The 22,580-nt window shown below is 55.8% G+C and overlaps 2 protein-coding genes across 3 annotated transcripts in view; one reads left to right on the top strand and one right to left on the bottom strand.

Moving 5' to 3' along the window:
• PEX11G (peroxisomal biogenesis factor 11 gamma) overlaps positions 1 to 1,853 on the top strand; it is an 8,459-nt gene extending 6,606 nt beyond the window's left edge. The window contains exon 6 of the mRNA XM_005864902.2: positions 233 to 1,853. The gene's annotated coding sequence lies outside the window, so the exon portion shown is untranslated. The remainder of the gene's footprint in view (positions 1 to 232) is intronic.
• On the bottom strand, positions 570 to 22,580 carry LOC102253484 (rho guanine nucleotide exchange factor 18). 2 transcript variants are annotated; one of them, XM_014538541.1, is made up of 20 exons: positions 22,442 to 22,580; positions 21,561 to 21,673; positions 21,280 to 21,420; positions 19,140 to 19,390; positions 17,545 to 17,670; positions 16,076 to 16,193; positions 15,052 to 15,300; positions 13,289 to 13,365; positions 11,516 to 11,694; positions 10,391 to 10,482; positions 7,252 to 7,434; positions 5,947 to 6,081; positions 5,437 to 5,561; positions 4,824 to 4,880; positions 4,689 to 4,736; positions 4,113 to 4,583; positions 3,492 to 3,756; positions 2,645 to 2,773; positions 2,421 to 2,569; positions 570 to 1,256 (listed from the first exon to the last, which is right to left on the bottom strand). In XM_014538541.1, the coding sequence occupies exons 1-19, from the start codon at positions 22,507 to 22,509 to the stop codon at positions 2,436 to 2,438; spliced, it is 2,961 nt and encodes a 986-aa protein (XP_014394027.1). In that variant the 5' UTR covers positions 22,510 to 22,580; the 3' UTR covers positions 570 to 1,256; positions 2,421 to 2,435. The 2 variants fall into 2 exon arrangements, with proteins under 2 accessions (XP_014394027.1, XP_014394026.1); XM_014538540.1 differs by having other exon boundaries at positions 570 to 2,569.

Raw genomic sequence — 22,580 nt, 5'->3', positions numbered from 1 at the left:
TGCCTGCAGAGTGGCCGCACCCCTGCCCACTGCTAGGTCCTTGGTCGGGGGTAAGGCGTCACTGGTCCTGGGAGCATGTCTGTGGCAAACGGCTCAGGGAGCAGGGGGCCGTCACCCCAGGGCCACAGGGACAGGCTAGCCAGGGTGGGAGGGCGTGGTGGCATTCCCCAAACGCTGACCTGGATTGGGTTCACTCTGGGCCTTCTGTCTCTACCTCTGACTGTCCAAACAGGATCGTGCGGGGACTTCTCAGAGGAACAGAGCAGGCTCCGCTCCCCACAGGCGTGGCGTACAGGCAGCTGGTCAGGCTGGTCCTGAGGCTGCCTCCCTGCCCCAGCTACAGGGCAGGAGTGGGGACAGCAGCCGAGGGGGCTACTAGGGTGTCGTGGGCCCACTGGGAGGTGGGACATCAGACTGGTTCTCAGGCTCCTGCAAGGCCCTGGGTCTGGTCAGGCCTCCCTCCAGTCCTCCTGCAGCACCTGGCGTGCGGCCCCGCTGGCGAGGTGAGCCTGGGGGAGCCCCACCAAGAGACGACCCTGCCGCACAGTGAAGGACAGCCGCGCCGCCAGTTCGTCTTCAGACACCTTTATTGCTAGAATCAGGCTTGAGCGCTAAGGCAGTTCTGAAACATCCCGCATGAGGACATGCTGCGATCATAGCATCACTGGGTGGACCGAGATCATGTCAAAGTTACCAAAGATGTACCCAGATCCCGCAGGAGTAACACTGCTCAGCCGCCAACTTTACAAATAAAACCGGGCCCTACCCAGGAGTCACCGCAGGCTACTGGCCAGAGAACGTGCCGAAGACCTGCCCGCTGCACGGCCTGAGTGGAGACCCCACCACATGCCGAGGAGAAGCCTTGGACGTCTCTTTCGAGGACCTGTGTGCCTGAGGCCCAGGAATGCACTCGTCACAAAAGGACAGGAAGTAAAGGAGAATTCTCTAAAGTGCTCTGATTCGTCTCAGTACAAAAACACAAAACACTGACTACAGATCCAGCACAGACGGGCTCTCGTGTCCGGGGGACGGAGGATACGTCTCTTTGGTCCTTGCTGATGCTGCTGGTCCCGTAGGCAGAGTTGAGGGTCAGGGCCAGCGGGGGCTGGGGCCGGAGTGGTTCTGAACGGCTGCTGTCAGCTCGTCACTCACTGGCTGTGTCACCTTGACCCTGTGGTGCCCCAACTCCTGGACAGCCCAGGACCCATCCTGCCAACGCTTTGGGAGGTGCTGGGCTCTGGGCCGGTGGAGGGAGCCTGGGATGCAGAAAAGTGAGTCATGCCCCCTTCCTGCACCAGCACCCGAGCTTGTGTTTGGCCAGAGGTGGGACGTGGCTCTGGCTCAGCCACCACCCTGACGTGACACCACCCAACACCCACAGCCTTGCGAGTGGACTGGTGGCCCTTGCCCTCTTCCAGGGATAAGGGGACAGCCCGCGACAGCAGCTCACTGGATGTGTGGGCCTGTGAGGTGGCCACCTGCCCACTGGAGGTCTCCAGGCCACATGTGCTCCCAGCGTGTCACCTTCACTGGCAGCGCCACCGCTCTGCTCTGTGCTGTATCTGCATCAGCCCATCAGCACCGGAGACCAGCCCTGGGACTTCCTCTTGGAGGCCCTGGGAAAACCAGCTCATCTCCTGGGGACCGAGGGCCCCCTGCTGGGGGCCGGGACTTTGGGGCCTGCTGGCCTGGCCAAACCTCTTGATTTGGCTTCCCCAGGCCGAGCACCTGGAGAGCCACGTGGACTCGGTGAGGTGCCTGGGGAAGCACGGAGATCGACTACAGCAGGTTTTAAAAAACCCACTAAATTAACACGGGTTCCAGTCAGACCCCTTCGAGATGAGTTCTGCCCTAAAGAACTCACTTGAGTACAACTGGCCATCCTTTCCAGCCACTCTGCCCTGGGGGCCCTCTGTCCCTGGGCTGTGTACGCCCTCGTCTTGCCTGTACCCTCGCCTTGAGGCTCACCATGAACCCATGTACATCTCGGCTTTGATTCTGCCAAGGGAGACAGCTGACACTACCCTGGCCCTTCCGCTGCCCTAATGACCAGTCCAGCTCCAGTGTCTCCTAACGGCTGTGGGGTGGCCCCTCCTCCACAGACCGAGGTCTGGCCCGTCGTCAGGCTCCGTGTGGGACCCCCAGTCTGTCACTACCTTGGAAAAACTGCTTGGAGTGGGTCTCTCCCTACCCAAGCGGGGGCTGCCATTAAAATAGCTCCTCAGTTAGCTTAGGTTCAGCCTTCGATTAAAAATGTCCCTTTTTGTATAAAAAAAGGCACCACTGATGATCAATCCCACAGCAAGAGCCTGGAAACGACAGGCGGGCCCGACCCCGACCCCAAGCCTGGCCAGGGGGTCATCCATGGTGGTGTGCTGGGCAGGGGGAGGGCAGCCGGCGAGTCCCAGAGAGCACAGCACCTCAAGCTGCTGGCCCTAGAAGAAGATGACGTCTTCTTTGCTCGCTTCTTCCTTGTCGAGTGGGGTAAGGGGCCCCGGCATGGGCAGGAAGGGGGGACACTCGGGGGACGTGTCCTCCACGGCTGGGCTGGGCGCCTGGCAGGAGAGGTCTGGAAGACAGAGGATGGCGGTGTCGGCAGCCACCAGGCACTGCGGAGGCCCTGTGCCTGGGTGGCTGGGCTCACCTTGGGGGGATGCGGAGCGGTGGCTGCTGCGCCGGACGGGACTCAGTGAGCTGTGGCTCCGAGAGACATACTCCTCCTTGCCCGTGAGTTTGCTGAAAAGCTGCTGCTGCTGCTTCAGGTCGAACGAAGCTGACAGAGGGAAGAGGGTGCAGCCTGGGTGCTCAGCCCGGCTCCCGCACATGGCAGCCCCCACCCCTGCTCCTGAGCACTTCCCAGGACACTGTTCCAGGGGGACCCCGCTCAGACAGTAAGCCCCAAATGCAGTGACACAAAACGGGGAGAACAGCCCCCAGCCGACCCCAGGAAGCCCCTAGAATAAGCCAACCTCTGGACCCAGTCCTGGGACACAGGCCCTGCTCTGTAGGTCCCAGGAGGGCTCCCTGACCGCACCTGTACACTCACAGCACCCGAGGGAGCCCCGAAGCTGTGTCAGAGACCCCTGGCATCGTCACCGGTGTCCCTGAGTGACTAGGGTGCTCTGACTGCTGGCCTCTGGCGCCACCGCACAAGGCCCCCCAGGCCCTTCTTTTTGAACTGCCAAGACACGCCCTTCCTGGTCCAGTTTGAGGACTGAGGTGAACGGACCTGGGGTCTGCCAGGCCCATGTTGCTTCCAGAGGATAAACCTCCCCACGGGCGGGGGATGTGATGTGATGCATGGCCAGCTGCATCTCCACCGGAGGATGGCCCTGGTCCTGTGGTTCGCCCACAAGGAGGGGCTTTGGTGTCACTAATTGCTCCTGACTGGATCTCCTAGTCCAGGAGGGGCTGGGCCGGCACTGGAGGCCACCGGCTCCCAGAGATCACCTATTCCACCCGCCACACCCTGCCTCAGGCACAGAACTCACCTGAACTCTCACTGCGCTGGGAGCCCCTGCTCTTGCTGCCCTTGTCCTTGCCGCCCTTGGTGAAGGCAGCCAGCTTGGTGGGGATCTGCTGCTGCACGGCCGCCTGCCTCTGGATCTGGTTGGTGGTGCTCAGCAGCTGGATAGGCACGTCGCTCCTGGCCGGCCGGCTCTCGGCTGGGGTGCTGTCCCGGCGAGCCACCTCGGGGCGCTCAGGGCCTTCCAGCCCCTCCCCGTTGAAGCTGGGGGCGTGGCTTGGGGGCTGGGCCTGAAAGAGGGACAGAAGACACATCCCAAAGATCCTCCTCAGGGAAGCCCTTCCTGGGACGAAAGGGGAGGTGCTCTCCTCAGCACCGCCCACTCCCAGGGCTTTGGGGAGAACCTTGTCCACCCACCCAGAACCTGGGCCCGCAGCTTGCAGCCTCTTAGCTGGGCCGGATGGAGCTGCCATTCACTGCCTGTCCCCTAAACACACACACACACACACACACACACACACGGAGCTCGCAGCCCCAACACGGGCACTTGCATGGTGACACTCACACATGTCCTTGTCCCCTGGCGTGTTCACGCATGCGCTGCCGCAATGCACCCACACCGGCGGCTGCACGCTCCCTCGCTCACCTCTGTGGGCAGCTCAGGTGGCAGCGCCCTGGGCACTGTGTTCTGCTTCTTGAGCCTCTGCAGCAGCTCTAGCTGCTCGCGCTCGCGCTGCACGAGGCGCTGGGCCTCCCGAAGCCGTTCCAGGTCGTGCTGGTAGGCCTGGCGCTGCTGCTCCAGCTCAGCGCGCTCCTGGGCCTGCTGCTCCTGCAGCCGCGCTGCCTCGCTCTGGCGCTGCTGTAGGTGGGCCAAGGCCAGGTCCAGCTCCTGCTGCTGCTGCTCCCGTTGGCGCTCCCAGCGCTGCTGCTCCAGCCGCAGCTGGCTCTGCAGCTTCTGCACGCCCGCCAGCTCCTCTCGCTGCTTCTCGAAGTTGCGCTGCCGCTCCTGCTCCAGCAGCAGGTTCCCGCGTGTCGACTGCAGCCGGAACTGCTTCTCGCGCTCCTGGATGGAGGCCCTCTGCATCTCCACGTAGCTGTCCTGCTGGGTGATGACCGCCTGGGGGAAGTGGACTCATGAGGTGCTGGCCCTGCCCTCTCCCAGATCCCCGCCGCAAGCAGGAAAACGGCAGTGCAGCCTGTCCCAGCCCACCACGCCCTGTACCTGGAGGCTCAGGAGCAGCTGGGACAGTGTCTGGATTCGCTGGACAAGCTGTGGAGAGACAGAGTGCTGGCTTTCTGCCCAAAGCCCTCCTGGTGTGCATGCCAGTCCCCGGGAGATGGACAAGCCTGAGCCTACCTCCAACTCCAGGACAGTGGGCAGACGGGGGCCAGACTCAGTGCCTGGTGCCTCCACCTGTGGAAACACAATGTCAGAGCACACAGCTGCTGAGGAAGCAAGCCAGACTCACAGTGCTGACGAGACTGCCTTAGCACGGGTAGGCCTTGCCTCACTGCCTGGACAGTGAGGGCGCAGGGTGGCTCCAGGAGGCGGGAGGCAGCTGGCATGGGCCGGGCCACGGCACACCGCCCGGCCCTGCTCTCACCCCGACGCTTGGCAAGGGTGGGTGTTCGAGTTGAAGGGGAGGGAGCAGCCAGCATGACTGGCATCCGTGGCTGTGAGGACACCGAAAGCTCATGGCCCCGCACGGTGTTCCTCACCTGTGGGGAGGCCATGGCTGCCGCCCTGAGCCTGCCCCTCCCGGCCACCCACATGCCGGGCCGGCAGGAAGAGACAGGCTCACTAGCTGGCTCGCTGACCTGAGCTGAGACAGGCTACTCACCATGAAGCGAACAGCACATGCCACTGGCTGTGAGATGGAGGCTGAGCAGTCTGCTCACACTTGCTGGCAGTTACAAGAACTGGGCCGGCTCTGTCCTGAGCTCAGGCCTGGCCCGAGGAAGCAACGTACCGCCCATGGTGCTTCCTCAGAGGCGCCTGGGGTGTCGCCGAGCTTCGCATCTGGACTGCTCACAGGGTCTTGCCAGTCTCCTGGGCTGAGGTCACTGCCGCATACCTTCTTCCTACAACTGTCACCTAAAAGCCCAGGCCAGGCCCATGAGGATGCTTGGGGTTACCCAGGGTCTAGACCCCCCTCTCCCCCAGCCCGAGCCCAGGCAGGAAATGGTGGCTGGGCTGCTGCCTTAGGCCTGTGCCGAAACGCGGCATCTGTGGCGCAGAGATTGGCAGGAGCAGGCCCGGCTGCTGTCAGACATGACCAACAACACTCAGACGGTCCCTGACCATAGAGGGTTTACGGACGCCGACAGGAAGTAGCAGCAGAGACGCCAAACAGCAGATGCCGGCTTTGCCAAGGCCGTGAGCAAAGGGAACATCTGAGGAGCCTGAACCTGCTGCCGCTACTGGCCTTCCTTCCCAAGGGTCCCGGGGCCCAGCCCTTGGGGGAGGAGGCACCACTCACTCTTGCCAGGGTCGCTGGTGCTGTCGGAGCCTCCAAAGGCCTCTGCCCTCTGGTGCAGGCCCGCAGAGGCACCCCCATCTGCCTGGCCACTGGTGCCGCCCAGCCGCCTGCAGATGAGGCTCTGGATGTCTGCAACTGTGGAAGGAGACGGGCGGGATGCAGTCTCTCTGTGCAGTCACACTGTGTGCGTCAGGTGTGGTGCAGGGCCAGGGCAGAGGACGGTGGGGACCAGCCCCGCTGACCCTGTGCACTCCCTGCACAGGCGCTCTGCCCAGGTCAGGCCTCTCTGTGTTTAAAGGAGAGACCAGCCCCGTGGGGCAGCATGTGGACGGGGCATCCTGGACCCTGGGCCTGAGGGTGTGCTGGGTCCAGTAAGGAACTGTGTGGCCACTGCTTGTGTGGTGACAGTCATCCAGAATGTTAGCGGTCATGGAGGGAGGACTTGGGGACAGCGCTGGTCACACAAAGTGCTCTAGGACAAACAGGCTTTGGCCAGGTGAGGCGGTTGGCCGAAGCCCAGGACATAAGAGGCCTCAGGGGGCCAAGAACAACAGCCATGGAGAAACGGGAGGAACACTGCTACGGCCGCGGAAGCCAGACTGAATGGGGGCAGAGTCCACGTGGGAGCGCTCTGCTCTGTTACCTTCACTGTGAAGGGGAGGGGATGTGTCTGCCTTGTTTGCTGCTGAAAGAGGGTGAGTGAGCACCGGCTGCCTGGCCTGACGTGGGGGCTCAGGAGCTGCATGGAAGCTGCCTGGGCTCTGGCATGGACCCTGACTGCTCCGTGAAGCAGGCCTGGCAGGACGCGCACGGGGCAGGCCACCTACCGGCCAGCGCCCTCCCGTGGCTGCTGGTGATCTTCCCACCAGACCCTGGGCCAGCTCCCAGGAGGGCTGCTGGGTCCAGGAGCCCTTGGAAAGGACCATCACTGTGTACGTGTGCATGTTTCCGGATATAACACCATGACCCACTACTCGGAAAGGAGAGTCACCTCTTGAATGTGGGGACTCGTCTCGGTCGGCTTCAGATCCCTGGGGCCCAGAACAGTGCCTGGCAGGTGGCAGGCACCGGGAGTGTCAAATGTGCGAGAAAGTGCTCTAAGTCCGCGACCAGGGGCTGCACTGGGTCTCGTCTAACGACCCTCTGGCTCTAACAGGTGCTGGGGAGGGTGCCCAGCTGCCCAGCCAGACAGAAGTGTGCCCCGGAGAGGGCGAGTTGGCCACACTGGGCCAAGGAACTACCGGGAAGAAGGGTGCTGGAGAGGGAGGCGCTGTCCCGTGAGGACCTTGGGGCCAGGCTACTTACTCTCGGTCATGGCTGACTTGAGGATCCATTCGCCCTGCAGGTTCTCTGCGAGGTCCCCTCCGCGGAAGAGGAGGCGCGGCTGAGCCGAGTCGTCCAGGCCACTCATCTCGGCCATCTCCACGAAGATCTGCTGCTTCTCTCGCAGGCTCTGTGCGATCTGCTGGTCCTTCAGGCTCAGTCGTTCTGCGAAGCCACGGAGGTGGCGGTCAGGCTCTCTAGGATCGTTCCCCAGGAGTCGGCACAGAGTGGGGCTGGCCTCCGGGGACCCCTGCTGATCCACCTCACCCCGAGGTCCGCTGCTCCCTCCATCCAACCTTCGTGAGGCTGTGAGGGACTGGCCCTGCCTCTGATCGCTTCCCACAACCATAAATAGCAAACAGTGGGGTATGGTGAGACCATTAACAGGCCAGTTTTGGGACAAACTGAGGGCCTTGTAAGATTTAGTTTTCTAATCTTGAACGTCCTCCTTCAGGCATTTAGGTCAAACTCCTTCCTACAAGTCTTCCTGTTTTGTGCTTGTTCGGCTGCCATCTCGGCGACTTACTGGATCAGACTTCCTCACTGGTGATTGTTAGGACACCTACATCACGTTCAGACTTATAAATCCCTCACTCTCTCATCAGTTCCAATCATTTTCCAGTTGATTCTATTGTATTTTGTAGGCAAATAATCATGTCACATGCAAAAACATCATTCTGCATATTTTAATACCATTTTTACACATGCTTTGATGAATCACTTCCTTCTGATTCTGGGTTTTTTGTCATTCAGACAAGGAATTTGCTCACTTCTATAAATTAAATACATTCACCCGTTTTCTTAAAAAACAAATAAACAAACACACACACACACACACACACACACACACACACACATACAAAAACATAATATTGTTGCCACCTTTCCAATTACTTCTGTCTCTCCCAACATTCCCTGGCTGGGACTGCCAAGGTGAAGATGATAATGGAGAGTGGATGGCTCTAGTTTTTTAAATCCTCACTGGGAGGATATGTTTTTAATTGATTTTAGAGAGAGCGCAAGGGAGAGAGAGAAATATTAATCGGCCTTACATACGCGCCCTGACCAAAGATCAAACCCACAAGCTAAGTGTGTGCCCTAACTGGGAATCGAACCTGCAACCTTTTGGTGTAGGGGACAATGCTCCAATCAACTGAGCCACCCAGCCAGGGCTGGCTTCTGGTTTTGATGGGAGTGTCTCAAAGTTAAGGGTGAGTTCAGCTTTTGATCCAAAATGGGAAAGAATATCTTGATAAAAAAATATAGTCCTGATTCACTAAGAATCTTGGGAATGAGTGATGAAGAGACATCACTGTGTGACTCTACAGTGTCCATGCAGGACATATATCATGGCTATCAGAGAAAATTGGGAGTTAGAATGAGATGAAATGAATACTTTGCTAGGATTATACCTCCAGGGTCCAATGGGATTTCCTCCCCTTTCTTTTGGACATTTTAATTAATTAATATATTTAGATGTGCACCTCCTCACAAAGAGAAATAAAATATATACTACCCAATTTTATGTACCTATTGCATAAATGTTACTTTATTTAAAATAATGCCCTTAGTGAGCGGGAAGAGGGAAGTTGATTGAGACCAGAGTACTAGGCACTGCTCTTGGCAATGACCTTGCTGAAATCTCATAGGAATCTGTTGAAACTGGGAGGAGAGTAAACAAGCACAAGGCGTTACACTCACACAATGGAATATTCCTCAGTCACAACAAGGAAGGAAATTCTGACACCTGCTGCAAAGTGATGGACCTTGAAAATATGCTAAGTGAAATAAGCAAGATGCAAAAGGAGAAATGCTTATAACTCCATTTATACAAGGTCCCTGGAATAGCCACATTCATAGAGATAATCGACTAGAACAGTGGTTCTCAACCTTCCTAATGCCGAGACCCTTTAATACAGTTCCTCATGTTGTGGTGACCCCCAACCATAAAATTATTTTCGTTGCTACTTCATAACGATAATTTTGCTACTGTTATGAATCGTAATGTAAATATCTGATATGCAGGATGTATTTTCATTGTTACAAATTGAACATAATTAAAGCATAGTGATTAATCACAAAAACAATATGTAATTATATGTGTTTTCCGATGGTCTTAGGCGACCCCTGTGAAAGGGTCGTTCGACCCCCAAAGGGGTCGCAACCCACAAGTTGAGAACCACTGGACTAGAAGTTATCGAGCTGGGGGAGGAAGAGCAGAGAGTGACTGCTACCAGGGACAGGGTTTCTTTTGGGGTGATAAAAATGGTCTAAAATTAATTGTGGTGCCCTGGCTGGTTTGGCTCAGTGGATAGAACGTCGGCCTGCGGACTGCAGGGTCCCAGGTTCGATTCCGGTGAAGGGCACATGCCCAGGTTGCGGGCTTGATCCCCTGAGGGGGATGTGCTGGAGGCAGCCAATTAATGCTTCTCTCTCATCATTGATGTTTCTCTCTTTCCCTTTCCCTTCCTCTCTGAAATCAATAAAGATATATTTAAAAAAGAATAATAAAATAAAATAAAATAAAATAAATTGTGGTGATGGTTGTGATATTGTACTAAAAGCCATTGCATGGAACATTTTAAATGGGCGAATTATATGGTGTGAGAATTATATCTCAATAAAGTAGTTTAAAAAATTAAAATAGGGAGGAGAAAGCCAAGGTCCCTGGGCCAGGCTGGTCTGGGCTGCCTGGCTGTGGAAGGAGGCTGTGGGGTCCTGGGCTAGTACAGGGCCGTGTGCTTCTTGGTACGTGACTTGGGACACTCACCGTGAACTCTCCCCTGAATGAGGACGGTGGGAGGGGGCACTGTGTGGCAAAGCAATCGTGTCTGGAAGGGGCTCAGGGACGCCGTGCCCCTTCTCCCTTCCCCACACCCCCCGGAAGACCACTCTGCACCTCCTGACAAAGCTGCTGCAACACCCCACAGAGCTGGACCCCGAGGCGGCCACAGCAGATCCCGTCACTTGCGCAGTGATTCTCGCCAATCCCAATGGGACAGAACAGAAATGCCACTGGTGGGCCCAGGCCTGCTGCCTAAGGAGGGCTCTGCAGGGCCATGTCACCACCATGTAGGGGGCACATCTGTGGGCATGGGCGCCCAGACTCCCTCCCTCTTACCTTGGAAGTCCCTCAGCCTCAGGGCGCGGGCCTCCACCACCTTCCTCTCCTCTTCAGCCTCGCTGAAGGGCCCTTCCTCGTCGTCCGGACAGCTGCGGGGAGGGGGACAGGCGGCTGAGAATGCTCAGGAGCTGACTGGCCTCGGAAACGGGCCCAAGAAGTTTATTCAGAACCAGCTGCTAAAGAGGATCTCATTTTGTGGTAGGGTTAGCTCGTCAACGTTGCAGGAGAACAAGGACAGGGAAGAGCAAGACCGCCATTAGCATGAACCTAATCTCAGTGCTGGGATACAACCAGCCACAGGTTTTATTATTTATTTGTTTATTTAAAATGCCTTGAAAGCCATGTCACTGCTTTTTAAATTTTTAAAATTTGATTGATTTTGAGAAAGACACACATCAATTTGTTGTCCCACTTACTTATGCATTCATTGGTTAATTTTTGTATGTGTCTTGACCAGGGTTCAAACCCGAAACCTTAGTGGATCAGGACGATGCTCTAACCAACTGAACTACTGGGCCAGGACCAGCCACGTTTTAAATGCCGGCCACAGCGGGAGGAAGAGACTGGGGACAGCTCTTCCTAGGGCCCTGCCCTGAACGGAGGCTGCAAGGCTAGCAGGGCTGAGGCGAGGACGGAGGGAGCTCCAAACAGGCTAAGACTTTGGGAGGTTTCCAGGCACCAAGAGAGGAAGCGGCAGGCTGCCTAGGTGTGGGGGCTGGGCCACCTTTTCCCATCTGTTGGGTGGACCAGGAGCCAGGCATCACACAGAACCACAGGGCTGGGGTCCGAGGTTCCCTGGCCCGAGGAGTAAGGACAGAATGCCATGATCTGCTTCAACAGGTCTGGCCCCAGATGGGGGTGGGGGCGGGGAGGTGGGTGTCCCACCAGAATGGAAGTCAGAGCTGCCTGGCTCCACGTCCCCTGGCGAGACACGCTGGGGCCTCTTTAGAGGAGTCGGAATGGTGGCATCTTTGAATAAAGGGGAGGAAAAAGCACAAGGTGGAGAGTGGAGAGGGGAAGCAAGGGTCTCTGTCCGCCTGTGGTTTCTGGTGCTCTCTTGGGCAGGTCAAGGTCACAGCCAAGGGCAAAATGGCCAGCGTGGAACACACAGGCCCTGCTCACCTCTCAACGGCCCTTCGGATGTGTGCCATCCAGGCATTTCTCTCCTCTTTGGAACTGGTGTAAATCTCGTACATCTCAGGCCCTTGCAGGGAGGCGCTGATCAGAAACATGGCTTTTTCCTCGTTGGCTACTTCCCTCACAATGAGCTTTTGTAATGAGATGACGGGGCGCTTCGAGTCCTACGTGGGTGGAACAAGGTGGGAGGGTCACCTTTTACCTACCGCAGGGTGCCCCACTTATTTCCAAACAATCCAAAGTAGAAATATTTTACCATCTGGGGAAAAAGACACTATTGCTATGAGATCCTTGTATCCTTTAATGCATCTGTTTAATGTGCTTAAACAAATGTGTTTTATAATCAGCTAGAGGCCCGGTACATGAATTTGTGCACGGGTGGGGTCCGGGGGGGCTATGGGTGGTTGGTCGGCTGGCCCCACCCCCTGGTTGAACTCCCAGTTGAGGGGACAATTTGCATATTAGCCTTTTATTATGTAGGATAACACATGCACACAGTACAAAACTAAAAAAAACAACAAAAAAGAAACAAAAAAACCAAAACAAAAAAACAAGAGCAGATAGTAACTACAACAACAAATAAATCTTCCTCCTGACCCTGGTCCCAAACACCCAGAGCCAACCAGTACTCCCAGCGAGCAGGTCCCGTAAGAAGATAGTAAAATACACATTTTCAGCTGGTTGTTTTGGGCTGAATGGTGTTCCCTCAAATTCATACATTGAAGCCATCACCCCCTGCACTCAGAACGTGACTGCATTTGGAGACGGGCCTTCGCGTGGGTGATTAAGTTAAATGAGGTCATTAAGGTGGGCCTGATCCAATCTGACTGGTGTCCCTATAAGAAGAGACAGACGCGCACAGAGGGACAACCATGCGGGGACACAGGGAGCAGACACCAAGCAGACTGCGGCATCGCATCACCCTCAAGCGAGGGCACCGACAGCACACACAGGTGTGCTGGAGTCAAGGCCAGACGACGGTTCCACAGAGCAGCCTGACCCCGTCTGCGTGCTGGGAAACCTGGGAGGCTTTCAAATCTGGGAAAGGTACATGGCTGTGAGGACACGCGTCACTGCGCTGGGGTGCCCTCTGCATCTGCACGTAGCTGTCCTGCTGGGTGATGACCGCCTGGGTGAGCCTGGAGGCCTGGCGGGGATCACGCCTCCCCTGCAGGGAGGTCTGTGCTGTTAGACCCTGAGGACGCGGGCCCTCCAGGTGAGCAGAGGAGGAAGCAAGTCCCGGGGGCTGTGGGCCGGGAGGGTGACTGGCATCCCAGCCCGACCCCCAGCCCCCCGGCTGTGCAGAGCCCACGGCAGGCGTGGCTCCCACAGCAAGGGTCTCCTGGGGCCAGCCTGCTGTGGGATCAACATGGTCACAACACAGGGCGTTGGCTGCCTGAGCGTGTTCTCAGCGACGAGCTGGAAAGTCCCTGGGAAGGGCAGAGGGGCTTTCCTGGCAAGGAGGCCGGGGCCTGTGAGGATCTGAGCGCTTTGACAGAAAGACACAGAAATGCACGAGCCCTTGCAGCCTCATCAGACCAACTAGACAGGACCCCTGTTCTGGGGAACTTCTACTCCTGCCTTCTGGAACCTTCTGGTCCTGGGAGGACTGGGGACAACACGTGACTTATAGATGGGCTTGTCTAGCCACCTCGCTCTGTGCTGTTCTCGTCTAGTTGTGGACGCAGCCCGGCCACCCCTCCACCCAGCGCCTTCTGCGCAGTCAGCAGCCCTTCGTGTGAAGAGAGGGACACATACCACAGAAGCAAAGACGTACTTCTGATCCTTTTCTTGTAGCAGCAACAGCACATCGGTCAAGAGGACGACAAGGACATCTAAGGGGAGAGGACAGAAACAATGCACGGGGTGGCATGGCCATGTGCGTCCTGCAGGGCAGCCAGGAGACAATGACCCTGAGACGGCCTTGGGCACCCTGGGAGGAGCCTGGGCCACTCTCAGCCTAGAGCCAGGATGCTTCTGCAGGAGCCTGAGGGTTCCTTTCGACCTCACGCCCCCCCCACCTGCTTGGGTGCCCATGTTTCTGTCGCTGCACTGCCGGGCCCTGTGCCCTGATGCCCCCTGTTGTAACGGTGCCTGCTGGGTCTGGTCTTCGAGGTTCTCTCACTATGATTTCTCAAATGTGAACTCCGCCCCCCTCCTTCTACCTGCCCCAGGCTACCTGAGACCTGGCTTCCTGCCTTCTCCTGCAGCAATGCACTCCCGTGGCCCGAGCCTCCTTCCCGGGGGCAGCAGGTGGGTGTCTTGTCTCTGTGGGTACCTCTCACAGCACCCGAGCACGTGGTACGATCCTGAGTGTAGTTCCGACACGAGCACTCATGCCCAGGAACACGGCTTTCTCAGGGAGAATCAGACACCCTCTCAACCCAGCCTCTGGCTTCCCTCAAAGCACGTACTACACTTTGCACTATGTTTCTGTTGACTGGTTTCTCTCTCTGCCCGCTGATGGGAGCCCCATAGGGCAGGGGGCCTTCTACCACCCACCTCAGGGCCTGGCACACGGGAGGCACTAAACCAGTGGTTCTCAACCTTCCTAATGCTGCGACCCTTTAATATAGTTCCTCACGTTGTGGTGACCCCCAACCATAAAATTATTTTTGTTGCTACTTCATAACTGTAATGTTTCTACTGTTATGAATCGTAATGTAAATATCTGATACGCAGGATGCATTTTCATTGTTCGCGACCCACAGGTTGAGAACCGCTGCAACTGTATCTACTGGACGCATGTCATGCAAAATACGAACAAACACATTTCATCGTTTGACCACCTGAAGATTTTGCCACTCCCTTTAGGATCTTTACAGATGCTGATGCCAGTGGACAGGCCAGGATGCTTCTAGAGGCTCATGAACCTCGAGCGTGAGATCACGCCATGAATTTTGAAAGCTGGGCTCAGAGCACACCCTTAGCGGTGACCGGGGTGCCTGGGGACACTGAGGTCTGTGTGGTGTTTTCTACCCAAACCAGGCTCTTTGGTGGCTGGGCCCACTGCAGGCGCACCCACGGCTTGTTTGGAAGTAACCTGGGCCTCACGAAGCTTTGGATTTCTGTTCAAACGTCTGTGAGTCCCATGCCCTCCTGGTGTGCATCCCACCATCTCAAACGTGGAGGGAGAGGGTGCTGGTGTGAGCATCTCATTCTCACTACACTCCTGGCTGCCTGTGCTCATCCCGACTCTGCACACAATCTCCCTTCAGCCACAAAGCAGCCAGACTGCAGTGGCTCTGGCCAGCGGCACCCACCAACCCCAAATGGTGCTCACTGACCCAGAGGGCACCCCCTACTCCAAGGTCGTGGCACCTCTCCAAGATGGCAGCACCAATTCAAGAAGGTGGTACCAAACCAAGAAGGTGCCACCGGTTGAAGACGGGAGCCACTACTCCTCGATGGCACCACCAATGCAGAGGGTGCCCACCCCCTAGGACGGTGCTCCCGACTCCAAAGCAGTGCCCAGCACTCCCAGAGCTGCTGCCACGCGCACGCGCCGGGCAGGGCTTCACCTTTCAGGCGCCCCGCTGTGGTCTTCCAGGCCAGCGTGCCTTCCAGGTGCAGCTGCCGCTGCAGCATGTCCTCCTTGCGGAAGGGCAGCCCGTTCTTGAGCTTGCTGGAGGACTTCAGGTCCATCCGCCCTGCGATCTCTCTGAGGCGCTGGCCTTTCTCGCACTCGCTGACCTGGGTGTCCACTTGTGAGATAACGTCTTTGATGAGGTTCAGGGCCTGGGTCAGGTCTTCGTAGTCCTTGGAGCCAGCTGCCACACACAGCAGAGTTAGTGCTTTCCTTCGTCTGCGTTCATGAACATGACAGAGGTGGACACACTACGGGGTCTGTGAGCTGCATTCCCTGAGGCCACTGCTTGGAGGACCCTCGAGAATCACCTCCCAACTTGAATTTCCCAAGACATCAATGCTTCTCCAAAATACATGCACTAGCCCAGCGCTGGGTTTTTGCCCAGACAGAGTGTCTGTTGAAGTCAGGTGCCCGGCCCTGGTAAGAGCAGCCCTGCACAGCTCGGCAGGCACTGCCTGGTCAACAGTCTCCCTGCACCCGCCATTGCCACGAGCTAGGGATATGGCTTTCATGGTGGGGAGACGTGGTCATTTCCCACGCTCAAATCCCCTGGAGCTGAGGGAGCATGGCCAGCACTGCCCTGGCCTTCTCCTCTGCCCTCCAGGTTGTAGGCAAGTCCCTCTCATGGCCCTGGCCCTGGACTCCGTACTCGTCTGGATCACTCAGGGTGACCTTAACAAGGGCACTTTCTCCCTCATTCATCCACTCCCCAGATGCCTGTGCCAGGGGCAGGGGTAACAGCAGGCAAATGAGACTCAGTGCCCATCTTTCTTTGTTGGAAACCCCCGCACCCAACACAGTGGATTCGCATGGTGGCACTCGGCTCATGATCACCACGCTCAGCTGAATCCAGAGAACCAGGGACAAATCCGAGGGGCACTTATCCAATCCACTGCCAAGAGGGGCAGGCAGACAGACCCCCAGCACCATGGGCAGGGCGGGAGGCGGCTGCGCACCTTCCGTGTTCTGAATGATGCGCTCCACCAGCACGGGGTACTTGGTTATGCGCTGAGTGACCAGAAGAATGCACTCCTGCACGCCAAGGCGTCTCACGATGGAAGAGCTGCCGATTTTCTATGAAATGGAAAGAAACCATGACACACTGACGTTTTATTCCTGCCAAATCAGTGAGTTTAACTGGATCGGATCCTGAGGCTGGGCGCTCCTTCCCCTTCTGGCTGGTGGGGACCTTTTCTCTGCACTTCACCGGATATTTAAAAGCAGGGAGCCCCTGCCGTTTGTGAAAAGGCAACAAAGGCCAAGACAGCCATGCCTGTTGTAAGAGGGCCCCCGAGAGACCAGCTGAGAAGAAACCAGACCCAGCCAGGGGCGGTTATGGGAACCACCTGGAGAGCTGCATGATGCACACACGCACCCTGCCTGGGATCCCAACCCTGACTGACGGCTGTTGGAACCTTCCAGAATGACTGGGCTGGGGCCTCCTGAACCGCTCCCTGCTGGCGTCTGATGCACACCTCTGGTAAGAGCCCAAGAAGTGGCCTTCAGAAGCCGTTCCTGGGTGGGGACTGAGAGCAGCTCTCCCGAGTGTACCAGCCCACCGTCCGCCTGCTTCAGAAATGCCAGCATTGCAGAGAGGACCGGGAGTCCCGGTGGGATGTGTGAGACTCATCAGAACCTGCCCACTTTCCAGGTGTTTCTAGCCATGACGTCGGGTGGCCTGTCCCACTGCTCAGCACAGATGAATTCAGGCCCTGAAGTGCCCTCTCCCTTTCATGTCTATCCACTAGTCCACTAGGATGGTAATGAAGTGACCATTAGTTAGAGAATGTCACCTCAGGGTACAGGTGGCAGGTGGCAGAACCCTTCTGGATCAGGTGGCAGGGGCTGCTGCAGAGCCACGCTGTACTTTCTAGAACATGGGAGGTGGGCCTTGCCCGACCCGGCTGACCCAGGCCGGGGACGTATTTTTAGTTCTGAGCTTGAGCGTTCACACACTGATAGGCAAAGATGGGTGTGGGTCATTCCACAGGCTATCAGGGAACAAACGGGGACCAGAGAAGGGAGGAGGCAAAGGTTTAGAGTAAGGCACACCTTGCATCAGTCGGAGTGTTTGAAGCCACAACAGGTGACTCTGGAGGGGGTGGATCCCAGGGAAGGGTGCCCCTTGAAACCACACTTGTGTCACCTCAACATTTGGAGAAGGACGGTCAGCGGGCTCTACGCTGGGGCATCTCAGGGCCACGCTGGTGTGTCGAGGAACAAAGCTCTAACTCTACTGTGCACCTGGGGATTCTCCAGAAGATTCCACTGACTTGTTCTGAATGTGTCATTAAGAATGAAATAACAACTTGAAAATCATTGATTTATAACAGGCACCTTAATCAAAGGATCTCCAAACAGCTCTGTGGGGCAAAACCTACAGCAAAGAGGATATGTTTTTAATTAAAATAATAGTTTTTTTTACCTTGATCAAGTTTTGAAATTTCTTATTTTGCTGCAGCAACAATTTGTAATGACTGACTGCTTCGTTGTGTCCACTACAAAAGACACCATATTTCTTTTTCATTCTCTCTCCATTTTCACCTGAAAACTGAAGAAAGACAGTGGAGATGTTAACCATCAGGGAAAGTTTTCTTCCAGCTCATCTGTTTTCTCCTAAAACAAATACTAAGTTCACTTGCAATTTAACTTTCTTCTCTAACACACCCTCAAACACAGCAATGCTTCATTACAGTTGTCTCACGGCAAGGCATAGAAAGGTAAAGTGCTCATGGGCTTTATGCCGTTATAGGTGCTGTAACAACTTCCTGAAATCTGAGAAGAAAAAATACATTTAAGCCAAAGAATGTTAGAAAAATTTAAAAGCAAAAGGGGTATCTTCTAATTAATTCTCATGAGCTGACTCAGATCCTGGAGCACTTTGAGGTCAGATGAGCGGTAACAAGACCCTCTGTCAATCTTGGCCAAGACTCAGAGGTTGACTCTGAAGTCAATTCAGGGTCAACACCCCCCTCCCCCATGAATGGCTTTGGGTAATCGATATGCTTCTAACAAAGAAACACAGCCACCAAGACAAAAAAAAAAAAATAAAGACCAGCCAATCAACCAAAGAAAAGACCAGAATGCATTGCTGGACAGTGATTGCAAAAGTGTGTTGCTATTTAGGTGTCTGTGGTATTAGACCATTAGCTGCACACACAGCAGGAAGGACCCCGGATCACTGTCTTCTAGAGCGGCAGGCTCTCAACCAATCGGGGGAAAGGGTTCCTGGGCCCAATTCCAATGTGGGGGTGGTCCCCTCCATAGTAATGATTCTCAGACAACAGCAGGGTCTGACACTGTCTACCTGGAGACAGCGTGAGATTCCACAGTTAAGGGTACAGTCCCTCAAAAGTATCCCTCCCCAGGACACCAGGTGTCACCCGAGCCCCTGACCAACTGGCTATAAACCAGAGGTTCCCACCATCCCCTTCTTGGGTTAGATGAATTTGCTAGAGTGGCTCACAGAACGGAGAGAGACATGGTACTTCTTAGATCACTGGTTTGTTATAAAGGATGTAACTCAGGAACAGCCAGATGGAAGAGATGCATGGGGCCAGGATGGGGAAAGGCACAGAGCTTCCGTGACCTGCCCAGGCACCACTCCCCAAATCTCCATGTGTTCACAGCCTGCAAGCTCTCCAAACCATACTGGGTTTTTATGGAGGCTTCACTACACAGTTACTATTGATTAACTCAATGACCACTATCAATTGATTCAACCTCTACCCCCTCTTCCCACCCAATGTTGGGGGTGGGACGAAATTCCAATCCTCTTATCAACGGTCGGGTCCCCTGGCAATCAGCTCCCATCCTTAGGCTCTTCCTAACAGTTACCTCATTCACAGACCAGACACCTTTATGCTCTCAGCACTCAGGAAACCCCAGGGTTGGGGAGCTGTGAGCCAGGAAGCTGGATGAAGACCACGTGTATTTCTTATGAATTACAATACTGTAGGGAGCCATGTTTTTGTGATTAGGAGGAACAGAGGGGGCGGGGCTTGTTCTGGCCTTGCCCACCTGCTGTACCAGGAGGTCCCCGATTTTCTGGATGATGTAATTCCGGTCGCTGCCCTCTTCCAGGGACTCCCGGCGGCGTTCCTTTAGCCGAGAGAGAAAGTGGCCATGCACCTCGAGCAGGTCGTCTGCACACGGGAAGAGGCGGCTGATGGCCTTGCTGCTGAACTGCAGCTCCTCCTGCAGGGCCCTGGAGTAGACCTTCAGCATGATCTTGAGCGTCCGCACGTGGTGCACCTCCGTCTGTATCAGCTCTGCGGAGACATGGACGACAGAACTTACCCAGAGTGGAGAGCACACCCTGGCTGGGCTCCTCTTGTGTCCCACGGGGGCACTGTGTGTACTGCCTGCCCAGCATGCACCAGGCTGACTTCTCAGCTCTCCACTCAAATCCTTGTCCTCATGGCCTTACTGCCCAGGGGCCAGGCCTTCCCGCCAGAGTCCTGCAGGGGTCCCAGCTTAAGGGAGCAGCGAGGGATGGAGTGACATCAGGACAGAGAGGACCCAAGATGTGTACTGGTCCTCAAATTCACAGGAGGGTGTTTTTGTTGTTGTTAATCCTACCCTGAGGATTTTTCGATTGATTCTTAGGGAGAGTAGAAGGGAGGGAGAGAGACAGAGAAAGAGAAATATTGATGTATGAGACACACATCTACTGGCTGCTTCCCGACCGGGGCTGGGGATTGAGCCTGCAACCGAGATAGTGCTCTTGACAGGAATCGAACCCAGGACCCTTCGGTCCTTGGGCTAATGCTCTCTATCCACTGAGCCAAATCAGCTGGGGCCATAGGAGGGTTTTGTGCCTAGAGTCGAACAAAGACATTTCAAGGCTGTTTAAGCCAGAAGATTGTTTGGATAAACACCACTCCTTGGGGTGTGAAACTCACACATTTGTGCATGTCAATGGCCAGACAGACTAAGCCACCTGGCCAGGGCAAGTGAGACTTGAATTCATTGTAAAAGGCAAAGAAAGATCAGGTTTTGTGTTAGAGCTTTTCTGATATTCAAGACAAGGCCTTATAGCTGTTCGAGACAAAACCAAGGTCAACAGGGCTGGGCCCCAGGTGTCCAGGGGGGGCCGGAGGAGGGCTGGAAGCAGTCTGTGTTTGCCCAGCAGTATAGATCAGGTGGCAACTGGCTGCCCAGATGGAAGAGGGGATCTAGGCTGGTCCCCTGTCCCTGTCCCTCTCTGCAGGATCTGTGGCCTGGCGCTGGACCCTGAGGGAAAGCACCCACCAAGGTTTTCCTCCACAGCCACACCCCTCCTTACTCTGGGCCAGGCAGGGAGCTCAGCGTGTAAAGGACGTGAGTGCCAGTGGACATTACCAAGTGGCACACGGGGGTCTCAGAGCTAGACCTGCTGTGTGGGATACAAAGGAAGAACGTTTCTGGAAACACCAGCATTTCCTCCCAGAATGCCATCGAGGAACAGCAAAGTGCCTCCTCAGGTGACACAATACTCATTCTTGGGGGATGGTTCCCATGAAGAGAGGACCATGAGAAGAACCAGTAACAGCCCTGGCTGGGCTGGCTCAGTTGGCTGGAGCATCATCCTGTAAACCTAAAGGTCGTGGGTACGATTCCTGTCAGGACACATCCCTAGGTGTGGGTTCAGTCCTCGGTTGGGGTGGTACGAGAGGCAACCGATCGATGCTTCTCTCTCCCACTGCTGTTTCTCTCCCTTTGGGCCTTTGTCACTCTGTTGAGAGGGGCTTGGAGGGCTGGGGCCCCGAGCACAGCTCCTGGCCTGGGAATGGCTCTGTGCCTTAGGAGCTGGAATTTTCATTGCAACCTACAACATCCCGTCTCAGGACAGTGGCTGCCCATGGCCCGGTTCTCTGACAGCCAGTGGGAAGGAGCGCCTACCAGTCACATGGGGAGGAAGGGACATGCTTCCCAAACACCCCAATCACAGCCACGCTCAGGCCTTTCTTCTCTCTCAGGGTCACCAACAAGGTAAGATGATCCTGACTCTTGGGGATGTTCCTGGCCACCTCTTCCCTGTCCTGGGGAGAGCAGTGAGTGGGTGAGAGTCTCAGGGGGCGTCAGCAGTGGAGCCCAGATTCCAGGTGGAAAAATTTGAAAAAAAGAAAAAAGGAAAGAAAAGAAGGAAATGCCAGTGTGGGGGCGTAGGATTTCTTACCATAAATCACATCCTGTCTCTTCGCCACCTCCTTCTTTTGTTCCTTTGCGTACGCCGGGTCCACAGACAGGCTCCAGGACTCGGCCTCGAACTCATGGGCATCCGATTCGATCTCACTCCTCAGTGAGGCAGTGTAGGGGTCTGGGGGAAGGGCGGGAGGCCACTGCTCAGCGCCTCAGCCTGACTGGCCTTCATCCCATGAACAAACTGACATGGGTCCCAGCATCCCCAGGGTGAGTGGGGACCACATGTCACCAGTGAAGGAACTGGGAAGACTGTACCTTCTACAAAAATGGACTCGGCATTCGAGGATGTAAGTGAAAGGGAGTCGTCAGCTGCCTGCTTAAATTTCAAAAACACAGAGTCGGCTTCATCCATCTCTCCTATGACTGGTCTAAAAAAAAATCATAAAAACAATTATTTCAAAATATTGAATTAAATATGCACACCCCGTCCTATGAAGGCAAATTAGACTGTTACTCAATCTGCTTAAATACGAGTGGAGAACTTTGTGGATTTTAATATGAGCCTTAACTTTGTCACAAGTCACTTTTGAAAATTAGAAGACTGTCAACACAACATCAGGACTTCTTGCAGCATAACAACCTTTAATGTTCAGACACAGTCAGAGTGCGGGTAAGTGTAAGCTTCCTTTACTGGCCAGTGGCGCCCTCGCCCCCAAATTCCTTCAAGCGAGAGCTCAGAGTTCGTGGACAAAGCCTCACTCCGCGGGGCGTGGAGGGAGACCCCTTCAGAGAAAGACCACCGGCTCCTTTCCCCACCATCCAACAAGGATCACACGAAGACACCTTTCAGCAGGAGGCCTTCTCCCCCAACACTGCTGAAAGCAGTATCAAATGAGCCACCGTGGAGTCCTGCAAACACTGTGGTGGGGCATTAATAACAGGACGCAACCTCCACGGCGACCTCAGTGGGACTTTAGCCTCGTCTTGAGTAAAGAAAGGGACCCGGACGAGGGACTTCGAGAGTACGAAGCAAAACCAGTTTTTAAAAAGGGAAAGCAGTGGCTCTGAAGCCAGCGTTCAGGGAACCTCACCTCCCGGCTGGGTCTCCCTTCAGAGAGGCTGCTGGAGGGTCCCCTGGGACTGCCACCCCCGAGCTCCCTCCCCGCTCCGCACCCACAGCAGAGAGGACCGCTTACCCGAGTCTTGCCCCTGTTCCCGCTTGGCTGGGTGCTGGCTGTGGACTCCCCTTCTGCGAGACGGTCATGCCGGCATTCCTGGAGAGGGCCAGGCTGCCGTCAGACAAGAGGGTGGGCCTCGGGGGCTCCTTCACGGATG

Source organism: Myotis brandtii, unplaced genomic scaffold (assembly GCF_000412655.1).
Source record: "Myotis brandtii unplaced genomic scaffold, ASM41265v1 scaffold193, whole genome shotgun sequence".
Lineage (NCBI taxonomy): Eukaryota > Metazoa > Chordata > Mammalia > Chiroptera > Vespertilionidae > Myotis > Myotis brandtii.
This window is presented reverse-complemented; position numbering and strand designations above follow the sequence as displayed.